At 39.4% G+C, this 14,435-nt stretch overlaps 1 protein-coding gene across 3 annotated transcripts in view; it reads left to right on the top strand.

Annotated features, from left to right (window-relative positions):
- The window catches only part of RNF123 (ring finger protein 123), a 96,038-nt gene that overhangs the window by 29,969 nt on the left and 51,634 nt on the right, over positions 1–14,435 (top strand). For 2 of the 3 annotated variants that reach the window (XM_081937307.1, XM_081937308.1), the window contains exons 22-31: positions 3,338–3,444; positions 4,576–4,768; positions 5,598–5,743; positions 6,369–6,452; positions 7,867–7,974; positions 8,915–9,092; positions 10,700–10,774; positions 11,331–11,418; positions 11,637–11,724; positions 11,918–12,002. In XM_081937307.1, the coding sequence (XP_081793433.1) occupies positions 3,338–3,444; positions 4,576–4,768; positions 5,598–5,743; positions 6,369–6,452; positions 7,867–7,974; positions 8,915–9,092; positions 10,700–10,774; positions 11,331–11,418; positions 11,637–11,724; positions 11,918–12,002 (1,152 nt within the window). The remainder of the gene's footprint in view (positions 1–3,337; positions 3,445–4,575; positions 4,769–5,597; positions 5,744–6,368; positions 6,453–7,866; positions 7,975–8,914; positions 9,093–10,699; positions 10,775–11,330; positions 11,419–11,636; positions 11,725–11,917; positions 12,003–14,435) is intronic. The other variant, XM_081937309.1, reaches the window with a different exon arrangement.

Below are 14,435 nucleotides of genomic sequence, written 5' to 3'. Positions count from 1 at the left end.
CTTGAAAACTGTATTTTAATTTGAAACTTAAATAGAAGCTACTCAGTTTGAAGCATTCTGCAGATGCTCTTCTAAATAAAAGAGAGTCTTCAGGACAACAAGCCACTCTTGGAAATTTTTCCTATTTCAGGCTCATTAACAAAAGCACTAAATTACAACCCCTCAGCACAGATGTGTTTTGGATGATACTGAAAAAAAAATAGTTTTAATAAGTCATACAAACGATGCTTTTAGTTGAATTTTAAATAGAACATTCTAATGCAATTATTACCTTATAAGCTGTGTAAGATGACTCAATGTGTAAAACCTAGAAAGATAGGGTGTTGCCCTTTGATTCTGTCCTTGCCCTTTTAAGGACAAAACACTCTGCTATGTCATTTATACCCTGTCACAGGATGCTAAGATGATTCACAATTTTTAAAAACATAGACCAGACCAGAAACGGTGTATTAATTCTTCTAAATTATAAAAGTACTAGTAAAAGGTTTGGCTAAAATGCTGCATGCTAAATATATAACAAAAATCATATTGTCCCAAAGACTCGTTTTAAAAAAATCTGTGGAACCTTTGGGTGTTCTCTGAGCTTGGTTTTCTTGCAGACATTTTGGTACCCAGCAAGGTAACATTTTAAGTGCACCCTAGTTGGGTAACCAAAAGTCTGCATGAAAATAACTGCGCACAAAGAGCATAATGGACTCCAAAATTCAATCCAGGGCTACAAATATTCTCTTCCATGGGTAAAAAAGTTAGTTACCATCTTCAAAGCGTTCCATGGCATAGGGCCTAGTTACCTGCGGGATCGTGTCCTGCACCATACATCCCTGCGACCCATTCGCTCACACAGAGAGGGTCTCCTCCGGGTGCCGTCCTCTAGAGATTGTCAGAGGGCGGTGCCCAGGAGTAGGTCCTTCTCTGTGGCGGGCCCTGGAACGACCTCCCCCCAGACATTAGAACAACAACCGATCTCCGCTCCTTCCGCAGTAAACTGAAGACCCACCTGTTTCGGCTAGCCGGCCTGGCATAATTCGACAACTTTTCCACCCCTAGGTCATTTTTAATTGTCAATTTTAGTTTTTAAACTATTAATGTTATTTATTGTAATTATTTATTTATTTTTTACCTCCTCTGTATGACACTGTGCTAACTGTTGCTTGTGTACGTCGCCCCGAGTCCCTGTGGGGAGAGGGGGCGACTAATAAGTTTAAATAAATAAATAAATAAATAAATAAGTAAGTAAGTAAGTAAGTAAGTAAGTAAGTAAGTAAGTAAGTAAGTAAGTAAGAAAGAAACCATTTAGTCAACCATGTCTGCAAAATGAAACAATGTTCCGTAACTGCATTCAGTTCTGGTCGCCATGATGTAGAAAAGATGTGGAGACTCTAGAAAGAGTGCAGAGAAGAGCAACAAAGATGATTAGGGGACTGGAGACTAAAATATGTGAAGAACGGTTGCAGGAACTGGGTATGTCTAGCTTAAGAGAAAGAAGGACTAGGGGAGACATGATAGCAGTGTTCCAATATCTCAGGGGTTGCCCCAAAGAAGAGGGAGTCAAACTATTCTCCAAGGCACCTGAGGGTAGAACAAGAAGCAATGGGTGGAAACTAATCAAGAAGAGAAGCAACTTAGAACTGAGGAGAAATTTCCTGACAGTTAGAACAATTAATTAGCAGAACAGCTTGCCTCCAGAGGTTGTGAATGGCCCAACACTGGAAGTCTTTAAGAAGATGTTGGATAGCCATTTGTCTGAAACGGTATAGGGTTTCCTGCCTAGGCAGGGGGTTGGACTAGAAGACCTCCAAGGTCCCTTCCAACTCTACTATTGTATTGTATTGTATTGTAACTTCCTAACTCAACATGAAGGAGGCCATTTGGATTGCTGGGAATTAGCTATCTCTTTACACAGGAGCAGCCCCTGAGAAGACCTGTCACTAGGCTTCCACCCCTTTCACTTCTGGTTTGGGGAGGGGTACCTGAATTATCTCTTCCCTAATGGAACACTTAAGAGCGGGCAGATAATGGGCAGCCAGGCCATTGCAGGGTTTTTGTTGTTGGTTGGTTAACAGATGCTCTTTGAACTGTATTTACTGGCAACTGGCACAATGTTTGTGAAACTGGAACCCACCAGAAAGTGTGCAATTGCATTCAGAACCCTATGCAGTTTGAAGGTAATTTTCAAATGCAGACCCGAGCAAAGTACAATATAATGGTTTAGTCTCAAGGTCTTGATGGCATGAATCTCTGTCATCAAGGACTTTCCACTCCAAAAAGGGCCAAAGTTTGATAGAGGCTTCCCTGGGCATGGCCTCTAATGCTGATTAAAGCAGGAGCCATGAGTCCAAGAGAACTCCTATGTTGGGCATCTGCTCCTTGAGAAAGTTTTACTTTGTCTAGAGGCAAAGAAAAATTGAAATGGAGCCTGGAACAGTGCCTGTGTTTTGCTAGGTTTCGGTTTTAGCTTGCTTTGTGCCATCTTGAACCTTTCAGATACCAGGTTAGGTTCTCCACTACTTATCCAGATAGAGAAATGTTTATAACTAGTTGTTTATAACATATTAATGATTCCTCACCCCAATGATAGTTAACGTTCTACTAGAGAGAAATTTCCTGAGATGGGCTCCAGCACAAGTCTGAAAGCTTGGAAGATTAAACCTCTGATCCCAGTTATTGATCCAGATTGGATCTTGATAGTTAACATGTCCTAGCAGATCATATTGAAATATTAAATAACATGGAGAAGGGAGCTGAGCCCTGAGGCATTTCACTTAGGAGTGGCCGGCAGTTCAACCACAGGAGGTTGTGAGTTCGATCCTAGGTAGAGGCAGACCTAGGGTCTTCTGCTTGGGCAGAGGGTTGAACTAGATGACCTGCAAGGTCCCTTCCAACTCTGTTAATCTGTTAATGCACCTCATTACTAGGCTTAGAACAAGAGGAACAGCAGATATTATAACACTAAAGGTTCTGATAGGTTTATATAAATTATGAGAAATCTATGGTGTTTTGAGGTTTAAGAAATAGACCAGTGGACACCAAATAAGGATTTAAGCTCCAATTAGGGTCATTCCATCCAAACATTAGTATCTACTACAGCAAAATAAGCAAATGCATAGAATTATGTCAATTCAGAAGTGTCATGGGATGGCTCAATTTTCTTTTGCTCTTCCCCTGTGGTGTTAATCCTGAGAAGTATCCTTGATATACAAATCCTATTTAGAGCTTTCTTATTATATTGCTGTTTGGCCTTCTACAGGTGGGAAATAAAATGGGAAATCAACATAGGAAAAGGAAAGTGTTCAAACAACTGTACCTGGCCAAATCATTGCATTGTTTATTCACACAGATGATTTGGCCTCAAAGGTGAATATTCTAATTGATCCTGCAGAACTTCAGGCTGTGACAATGGATGATCTTGATGAAGATGAAGAATCGGCAGTGTCAACAGCACAAGTGAGCCTTAGAAACGGTGCCTAAAATGGGTCAAAATTTCATTAAAGTTGGTAGCAGCAGTGAAAGGTTCTTGATAAGCTTGTTTTGAGTAGTGGGGAAAACAAGTGGTGTGAAAAAACACACCGAGATGAGTAGCCTTATAAGTTCTAATGTATAAATAAAGCATAGGAAAAATTAGTATTCTCAAATTGTGGGGTAGTATAGCAGTCAGATGCAACCATAACAAGGCATTCAGATGTGACATATCCAGTCTCAAAGGTATTGGATTAGGGAACAGATCTGAAGGCAAAGCAAACTATAACGTTTGGCTAAGAGTGAGAAGATTTTCTCAGTGCTGGAGTAACATTTATAACATCTCTTCTCAAAAACATCCTCCTCCTACTTCCTTTGTAGGAGAAATAGTAATAGTACTGGGTAATGTACCTTTTTAAAAAAAAAACCCTTTTGGATTTACTTTTAGTCTTGCTGACTCCCGTCCCAGCTTAGAATTTTTTCAGTAAAGTGGAGTTTGCTGAATAATTTTTTGCAAAAGATTCTATAGTGCTACATCTTTTGGAAAAGGGAGGAGAGTAAAAATAGGAAATCCTCCTAGGTTTCCAGTGCTCAGGATGTAGAAAGCAAAGAAATGGATTCCTGGCATACCATGCATTCTTCAAAGTATGTATATATTTCCATTATTTATATAAACATCCATCTCACATAAGTGACTCTTAAGATGCTTACAAGATTTAAAGAAGCCCACCAAACCATGTATGGTCCATTGCCAGAAAAAATATCAAATTACTCTTTGCTATTGGTAATACACTGAAGAGAATACAAATTGCGTTCCTACTATAGTTTTTCCAGTGGCTTTATTCCAATTATGCCTGACCATATAAGACCACAAGATATTTCCTAGATTTTGAGATGAAAATGTTTTAAAAATATTTTTGTGAATAGTAATATTCTGATTAGCTATTTGAGTATCAAAGATTTGTGCAGGGTTCAAGCTGCTTTTTTAAAAATTGAGATGAAGAATTGTTTTAGCTGAACAAATACTAATGCATATCTTTGTCATTCTCATTCTGTCTCGTTCCCTCCATCCTGCTCTCTCTCTCTCTCTCTCCCTCCCTCCCTCTCTCTCTCTCTCAGCGTCCCGCTGCTGCACTGGCAATTGGGGGAGCCTTGGCCAGGCCCAGCTGGCTCAGTTCTCCCACTTTAGGGCGAGCTAACCGTTTTCTCAGTACTGCAGCTGTGAGCCTGATGACCCCAAGAAGATCACCAGGTTCCATAGAGAAGATTAAAGTCCGTACATTGAACATGGAACAACGAACAGAGGAGGACAGTGAGTAATATATAACTGTATTCTGACAATAACAGCACTAAAGAAATTTATAAAAATATAGGTGAGGGAGGGGAAACCCTCCAAATAATTGCTATGCATGACTCTGCAAGTGGAAGCAAGTTTTCAATAGTCGTTGGTTATGTGCCATTAAGTTTTGACTTTTAGCCACAACATAGATTTTAACCCCCATGACAATCTAGCTCTAACATGTTCTTTCAAATCTGTTAATGGTGCTAATCATTGCCACTTTAACTGAGACCGTCTGTCCGTCTTGCTCTGATCATCCTTCTCTTTTCTTACATTTTTTCCCAGCTTCTTTTTTAAGAGAGCTGAGTGTTTGCATAATGTGTCAAAAGTAGGTTGTGGAGAGTGTTTCATGGCTGAAGGGCAAGATTTATACCTCTTTTTAGTTGGTATGTGGATGTGTTATAAGGAACCCTATGACTAGAATACAAGCTTTGTGCCTTCTGCCTGAAAGATTATGGGAACGGTGTTGCACTTGCAGATGGTTTTGGAGTAGCAAGTAAAGAGTAGAAAATTGATGAAATGTAATTATTCTAACAAAGCTAAAGAGGAGAAAGAGGCAAGGTTCATTCCTTTAGAATACAGGTTGAAAAGAAAGAGTTAATAGAGGGGAGTGTATGGAAGAATGAAAAACAACTGTAGACTTCTTTTTCCATTTAGATTTAGTTTTAATGTAGCATGAATGAAATTCATGATTAAAATATCAACATTTCCATTCAGAAAAGTATAGATCCTCTTTTCACAATTAACAGATTCTTATGCTTAGCAGTGGCTGGCTTAGAAACTCCTTTGTTTTTTATGACAGTTGAAGGTAGCCATGGAAATGAGGGTCTTCTATTGGGGAAACCTACAGAAGAGCCAGATCAACCAATAACCAAGAATTCTCTCCTGGAAATCTTGGACGGAATCGTCATGATGTACAACCTCAGCGTGCATCAGCAGCTTGGTAAGGTGAGCAGGATTCATTTTAGTGGAGTTACTAATTGTGTCTCACTCTTAGAACTGGGATGAGAATTCACTTAATAAAGAAACGAGGATCCATTGGGAAAGGGTGGGAAGTGCTAGATTTGTAATAATGGTTCACCTAATTTTTGCCTCATGCTATACCTTACGGTGACAGTTCCATGTTATTTGATGTCCTTGGTCACCAAGAATCAGTAAAACAATAGGTATCTGATATTTTCCATTTGAGAAGCAGAAGCTGCAGAGGATCTTAAGCTCCCAAGACTAGAAACAAACCTGGCTGGTAGAAAATGACCCAAAGGCAAGTAGGGTTCCAAGTGAGAAAGTAGCAGGTGGAGGAAGTCACTCTGCTAGAGAGCATTCTCCAGCATATTGTTTTATTGCTGTTGGCAGCACCCTGCCATCAAGAGAGGTCTGTCACTGATTTGCAGTTCTCGCCTCAAAATATTAATTTTGCACTGGTAAGAATTGGTGCAGGGAATTCCAACATATTGATGCTGCCCCTCTGATCACATTCAGCATTTTTGTTTTACCTTTGGTAAATATCCCACCTTTTCCTTGAATGCATTAAGAAATATCTAGCTGGTATTACTGACATTTAATTGTATTTCAGATGGTAGGTGTTTCTGATGATGTGAATGAGTATGCTATGGCATTGAAAGATACTGAAGAAAAGATCAGCCGATGCCCAGAAAGGGTATGAAACTCTTCTCTGTGCTGCCTTTCCAGTTTGTTCTTTGGGGAAAGTGTGTATCATTTCTCTAAGAATAATGCTTAAGTACATTTTCAGTTACTTTAGGTTCAAGAAAGAAATCAGAATTATTTTATGGAGCCTTCCTAAAGCATGCAGAGGCCATTATGCAGTATTTTCACCCAATATAATCACTTCCTTAAATGAAACAGGAATTGCTTCCTGTTCCTTGGCAACCACAATGCCTATTTGTCCAAAGTACGATAATTTGAACCTGACTTGATTTCATCTGGTTTCATTTGCTCAATTATCCATTATATTATCCATTATATGTTTTGTATGTATTCTCTGGAGTTTTCTCTAGCACAAAATTTCAAAAGCATTATTAATTTTTCCACTCTTCTTGTTCAATATTCAACTTCACCTCTATAAAGTGTCACAGGGAATGCCATCACCTATACCAGCAATGGCAAACCTTTTTTGGCTCGCGTGCCAAATGTAGGGGGAAGTGATTTCCGGTTTGCTCGTAGGGTCGTTTTTCATCCTCCGGAGCCTTCAGGGAAGCCTCCGGAAGGTCCCTGAAGGCTCCAGAGGGCTTAAACCGGCCCTACGAGCAAACGAGAAGTCCAGCAATGGCGTACCTTTTTTGGCTCACGTGCCAAAAGCGGGGGGGGGGGGGGGATGACTTCCGGTTTGCTCATAGGGCCATTTTTTGCGCTCCGGAGGAAGCTCCTGAAGCCTCTGGAGGGCCTCCTGGGGGGACGACGACAACTGTTTTCACCTTCCCCAGGCTCCTATAAAGCCTCTGGAGCCTGGGGAGGGTGAAAAATGGCCTCAAAAAAAAAAGGCTGGCCAGCTGACAGGGCAATGCCTCGCATGTGCCATATGTCCGCCATCCCGGACCTATGCTATTCTGATCTTCGTAGGTATAGATATGTCACGGCACTTGAATATCTTTTCCAAGGTCACCTTCAGCTGCTGCACCAAGTGATAGATTGCAGCATATTTCTTAACTGCTTGATTCTCTGCTGTTGATGATTGTCCCAGTCATACTGAGAATTCTTTTTTTCTTTGCCATTGTGCCACAAATACATCCAAAGCCCAATTTTAAAGACTACCTTATAAACCAACATACCTCTGCATCTTATCAGCTTGGTATATGTGCCAGATATATACTCAAAGCTATAGGATCTTAATAAATAAATAAATAAGTCCTATATAACTTACTAAGAGCTGTGAGTATCTATTTTTTCTAGCTGCCCATCTATTCAAGAAAATGTAGGCGGTGAACAAATACCCACTAAAACCACATTGAGGCAAATAAAAACACTAATGGCCTGCCCTCAGTACCTGGGGAATTATAGTGTATGTGTAATCTTGAATACCGGAAAAGATATTGCTCCTTCTGTTTTCAATTCAGAGAAGAGATATCTGTGAAGAATTACTGAAGAGTCAAAAAGTTTTTTCTGAGAAACTGAATCACTTGAGTCGCCGACTTGCTTGGATCAATGTTACTATTTATTCAAAGGTGAGAGAGAATGCACTTTGATTCTAGAATGCCATGGTTTAAATCTGGCCCAGATAGTCCAATTCTAGTGTAAAAAAAAAGCAAGAGAACTTCTGCTATTGCTTCCTGCGTTTACACTATTCCTGCAAAATCATCTGTAGATTAAATAATTGTGCACGTTAAAAAGGGACTGCTTTTTTTCGTTTAGTTTAACCAGAAGGTTTTAATGTAGGATATTTTTGAACGCTTCCGTTACTTTAAAAGTTACAATTATATCAATCCAGATTTGTGTAAATGCCATAAATGTGATTTGTTAGCAGAAAAAAATAGTAACAGGCTACTTAGAGTTTGAAGTTTTCAAATTCAAGCTGGCTAAGGATTCCCCATTAACAAAGTAATAAAAAGGTGACTTCAACCAACCAGCTGATAGATGAGAGACTAATCATTCCGTTTCCTTCCCTCTTTTACTTCATCTCTGTGCTGGCTGTGGAAGTAAAGATTTTTTTTTTGCTCAGTGATTAGCATGAAAAGTAAGTGGGCTGGATTAGAGGGAGTGGGGTGCTCAGTCTCTCCACCGGTCTCTCTCATGCCTACCTCGCATTCTTGGTCACCTATGACTCCATTAGATGGATGCATATTTAACTTATAAAGAAGTTCTAATCTTTTTTGTGTGTATATGTGTTTTCAAGTTAGAGTTAATTCCTGGTCATTGCCCGAATTAATCCCTGCGGTTTCTTGGCAAGGTTTTTTGGAAGGGAGATTTTCCCTTGTGTCTATCCCTGGGCTAGGAGAGAATGTCTGGCCCAAGAGCACCCAGCCCGCTAAGGCAAGACCAGAACTTATGGTCTCCCAGTTTCTAGTCTAAGGTCTTAACTACGACACCAAATTAGTTCTAATCTTTTGCATATATACTTTTTCTGCTACTTGAAGTACAAATTAACTCAGGATTCCCCCTCTACAGGAGAAGATGCAAGATATATACTGGTTGTTACGGGTGTGCATTCGTACAATTGAACATGGAGACAGAATTGGCTCCCTCTTCGCATTCATGCCTGAGTTTTACCTGAGTGTAGCAATGAATAGCTACAGCGCTCTGAAGAACTACTTCAGTCCTGTTAACAGCATGGAAGAACTTCCAGGTGACGATATCTTTTAAGCAGGAATGTTTATATTTTGCATGCAGAATCCAGCATGGGTCAGAAAAACACGAGAACACAGAATCTGGCATCTGGCATCATTTTTGCCAACAAGCTTTTTTCCTGCTAAAATAAACACACCTGTGTTAAATTGCCCTTATGGAAATGGAATGAGGGTTCTGAGATTCAAAGAGCCTGTCTTACGGTGTTTTGAAGGCTCTGATTACCTGGCTCTTTTTCCAAGCCTTTGGTGAGAGTGATTGAAACCCCCTGTGCTTCTTTTTCCCTATCCAGTTTTGCTGTCTCTGCAATCTTTATTATTTTTTGGTTTCCTTGGTTTCCCCCCCCCCCTTCTTGTTAAACATGTTTAACAATTTATAAACCACCCAGAGGTGCTGGGAGTTACTATTATTATTATCGATATGCAGATAATATGACAGAGGTTTGTATGATAGGGCAATGATATTTTTTCAGCCATCTGAGGTGTCCTATGTTTCTTATGCAGCACACAAATTACGGAAGTAATGCCATTCCAAAATTCTGGGTCTGATAATATTTTCCTTATTTATTTTCACTTAAATAAGTAAATAAAAGTTACCTCCTATCCCTTCCCGAGAAGAAGAAAAAGTGATAAAAGATAGGCTTAATAAATATGGATTTCTTTTCCTCAGAACATTTTCTTTGTTTCCCATTATTGAAATGGAGAAAGACTTTAAAAAATCTTAAGGTTATTTCCTTTCTAGAACTGGAAAAAGGGTTTTTTTTGTTTACTTTTTACAAATGTCTTCCCTCCTTGATTTTGGATTCTGTCATGTTTTCTGCAGTTAGGAATTAATGTAAAATTTACCTCTCTTCTTATCAAATGCTACAGTATGTAGAGATATCTCTCACCACAGACTACTGTAGATTGGAATTTTTTATGCACTTTGGGCTTTGAGATTAATTAATGCAAGATAATTTGGACGGATTGTTCTAGATTCTATTTGATGTTCCCAGTTTGAATGTCTCGTATGCGTTCCTCTGCCTTAATGTTTCTCCTCGTATTTCACCCCAGTTTTGGAGTAACAAGTGTAACCATTTTCACAATCTTAACAGCTGAAATTCTCACTTGAATGTTTATTGTCAAGTATTATTTTTAAATAAGAATATTGTGCTTGTTTGAAGACTCTAATGTTACGGCAGGTAGCTGGTTCTGCGTGGGATTGCAATGTGTAAAAAAGTCAACATTACATAAAATATGTTATGTCTTTATTGCAATAATCCAAAAATACACATAAAGCTTTTCATAAAGTGTCCATATAAATGGAAATGCTATTCCTAAAAACACATGTGTATATCCAGGAAAATCTACACTAAATAAAATTAGCTCAGTATAAACATCAGTCATGTATTTGCTTGGCAAATTCGCCTTGAATGGGGAAAGACGGAGACTTGCTCTCCTTTGTTTTTGTTTTAATCATGACAAGCTGGATTTCTGGTTTGCTTCCCAGGAATTCAAAACAAAGACATAAATAAGAATTGTAGACATCTGTTCTGTTGTACTGGTGAAAATGCAGGTGCAGAAATTTTCTATGCATTTGCCGTCTTTAGTATTCTGAACTTCTTTTCAGGCTATGAAGATACCTTGACACGCCTCGCTGCCATTTTAGCCAAGCATTTTGCTGACCCAAGAATTGTAGGCACAGGTAGGTCACTTTTCTTTTAAGGGATGTCTTTTTTTGGTTGTAAGCCAGGGCTAATGGGGAGTGGGGAGCTATATCCAAATTGATTAGTGGCAGTGGCAGAAATACTAGGGAGGATCGAAAACAAACCTGGGTGGAACCACTTGTTTTTTTCCCCTCTTTTTGATCTCTTTTTGTAATCTCCTCTTTCTTTCTGGGATGGGAGAGATAATTTTTGTCAGAGATTCTTACTGAGGCTTTGAAAACGATACTGAGGGTGATCTGAAGCTCAGTTGGATGCCCATGATGGGCTGTGGAGAATAAAAATTGCAGACTAAATTCATGGTTATTGAATGTTCTCTGATTTCCTGTTGTCATTTTGGGAATAGCAATGGGGGCGTTGCTTCTTTTATTGATAGAATTTCAGTCTAAAGCAGTATGAAATCATTTATATCTTGTTTATCCCTTTGTCTTGGTTTCTTGTCTACCTCCCATTATTTCAGTAAAAATGCATTCTCATAGCCAGAGTTACAGTTAGATTTTCTGTCTCATTAAAATTCTGTGTTATTTTTATATTCAGACATTAGAGACTCCCTAATGCAAGCATTAGCCAGCTACGTTTGCTATCCTCACTCACTTCGGGCTGTAGAGAGAATTCCAGAAGATCAGTAAGTGCTTGGTTCTTTCTTCCCTGAATAAAATTGTATGTCCTAAAACAGGTTGCCTCTTTTCTTCCTTAAGTTAGGCACAAGTTTTGTAACTCCCTATGGTTCTTGCATGCATGAAAATGGCCTCTTCTACTTTTTTGCATTTCATTTCTACTTCTTCCCTGCCTTGTATTTCTCTCCCCCTGTTGAGGAGCTGATTTCTTGTCTTATTTTGGCAGACGAATATCCATGATGAGGAATCTGCTGGCCCCATATGAGCAAAGACCTTGGGCACAGACTAACTGGATTCTTGTACGACTGTGGCGTGTAAGGATAGATTCTTTCTTTATTTCTCAGCTGGTTTAGCAGGGTCAGGTTGCTCTAAAACCAGCAGGTGCCCTTTGCATGAATTCTCCTATTACTGTTTGCACACACTTATTATGGTGAGAGAGTCTCAGATTTTCTTGTGAAAAGTAATGGAACCAAGCATCCTTTCCCCCCTCCCCCACTTTCCCTCTAGGGCTGTGGATTTGGATACAGGTACACACGGCTTCCTCATTTGCTGAAAACCAAACCGGAAGATGCCAATCTGCCAAGCTTGCAAAGTGAGTGGGGAATTGGGAATAGGAAAGTGTTGCTTTCCCCCCCTTTCTGGTCAACTGTTGGTTCTAGTAGCAAGAGAAAACAGTTTTCTGGTATGAATATTATTACAGTTATGCCACATTCTGGCACTTTATCTGTTACGACAGAGGTTTAACTGCCATTGCCAAGTAGGTTTGACAACTGGAAACTCACGATGTTTAGTAGTCTAGATATGTTGTCCCTTATTCTGGCTGAAGCCCTTCCTTCTTCATGGCATTTGTGCTGTTCCCAGATCAGCTTGCACCATGTGATCAAACATGATCATGTTTATTGGGTGGCAAAGCCAATAATTTCTGCCTTTCCTCTGATTCAGACAGAATTGCCAAGAAAGCAGTTTGATGATGTGAATCTTAGAACTTTGAGGGAGACACTTATGGTGTGGTGAGAACATTTGCTTCGTCTAGACAGAATTGCCAAGAAAGCAGTCTGATGATGTGAATCTTAGAACTTTGAGGGAGACACTTATGGTGTGGTGAGAACATTTGCTTCGTCTTAATGCTATGGAGTTTTCTTTGGTCTCCATGGAGGTTAGGCTATTGAGAGGCTACAATTTTGCTTGTCTTTAGAAGTGAGCAGATATACGATATGTCAGTATTTCTGAACTTTAGAAATGCAAAATGTGCGGAACGTAAAGTAACAACAAGGAGGAAAGTTTGGCTCTGCCTGAGTGCCAGTTTCTCTACCCTTCCTTTGGTCAACTGGGGAAAACAGATTAGCTTGCTATTTTTTGACATGTTTTGACATGCAAGAGAGAAGATAATTGTAGTATTTTTTAAAACTGTTTGTCCTCCTGTTCAACTCCCTGGTTTTTGTTTTTGTTTTCTATTTTGCCTCTAACACTTTAAGAAGACCTCAAGAATTGTCATTCCCTCCATAGTTTTCAGCATGTCACCAGGTACAGCCTTAAAATTAGTGAAGTTTAGTGGTGGAATATGATCAGAGCAAATATAGGTGGGCAAAGTGTAAAACATTTTTCTTGATTTTCCCAAGATTATAAATTAAACAGTAACATTAAATGAATGTAAAAGACTAAGGTTATTTGGGGGAAGTCTTCATTAGGGATGCTGTAGACCTGGAAGGCTGTGCCCATCCCACCCCCTTTAAGGAAATGGCCTTTATCACATGTAATTCTGTCATGCACTCAGACAATAGATTAATATTATATAAAAATTCTTTCTTTTCTTCCTTTATCACATGGTGTTCTAAGCTAAGGCTATTCTCCCATAATTACCACATTTAGGACAATTTTGCAAAAGTTGTTTGGAAGTTTGAGAAATTGTAGTTACAGGCTGTAGGGGGAGCTTTGGTTTCTCTTTTATAGCAAACCAGAAACATGCTATAAAGAGCTATTCGACACCTGTCTAATTTTCTATTTTAATAGTTGCTGTTTTAATTTGGAAGGACTGTATTATTCTTTGCTTACTTGAATCACACTTGTGAGATTAGGTTGATATAGGTTGTTATTGGGTTAACAAAGAAATAAATTCCTCCAGGTTTTAGATTTGGCTGCAAACATGTTGATGCTGAGAAGCCAAAGTTTTAGGAATTGGGAATGTTTAGCCTTGAGAAAATAAATATGGGGGGATAATTTGATTCCAGTCTGTAAGGCCAAAACCTGCTCTTTACGCCTACAGCATTCAGGACATGAAATTATAGATTTAACCCATAGTATGGACATATTCTGGTTGAATATTACTAAAGCAAACATACTAATAGCAATTTGACAGAGAAATGATAGGCTGTGCTTTGTTAGGTCTGTTAAAACAAAAGAGCTATCTGACCAGAATGTTTTCTGTTTGGATTCCTACACTGTATATAATCCTTCTAGGACTTGCAAGGTCATTTGCCATGTAAATATGTCTTTAATACTCAGCCTTTATGCTCAGTTCAAACAAAAGTCTCAAACTCTGTAAAGTAGCTTACAACCTTTGTTTTTTTTCTAAACATTGGGATGAGGTGCTGCTTCAGTCTGGTTGCTCCTTTTTTAGTTGCTCCTGAGCTCCAGGCAAAGCTCCAACCTCCAGGCAGGACTTCCCCCAGGATATGCTGCTCACCATAGCTTGTGGTCCTGGCAGTTGAGTAATAGTCCTCTCTTGACCGCTTGTAAATTGCTGCCAATCTCCAGACGTCACCTCCACTTCCCCATCTGTATACCTTTGCTTATCATCTTTCCTGCTACAAGCCTCCTCCCTCCTCACTTATACAAAGATATACAATAGTAGAGTTGGAAGGGACCTTGGAGGTCTTCTAGTCCAACCCCCTGCCTAGGCAGGAAACCCTATACCGTCTCAGACAAATGGCTATCCAACATCTTCTTAAAGACTTCCAGTGTTGGGGCATTCACAACCTCTGGAGGCAAGCAGTTCCACTGATTAATTGTTCTAACTGTCAGGAAA

Source organism: Natrix helvetica, assembly GCF_964273705.1.
Source record: "Natrix helvetica genome assembly, chromosome: 1".
Lineage (NCBI taxonomy): Eukaryota > Metazoa > Chordata > Lepidosauria > Squamata > Natricidae > Natrix > Natrix helvetica.
This window is presented reverse-complemented; position numbering and strand designations above follow the sequence as displayed.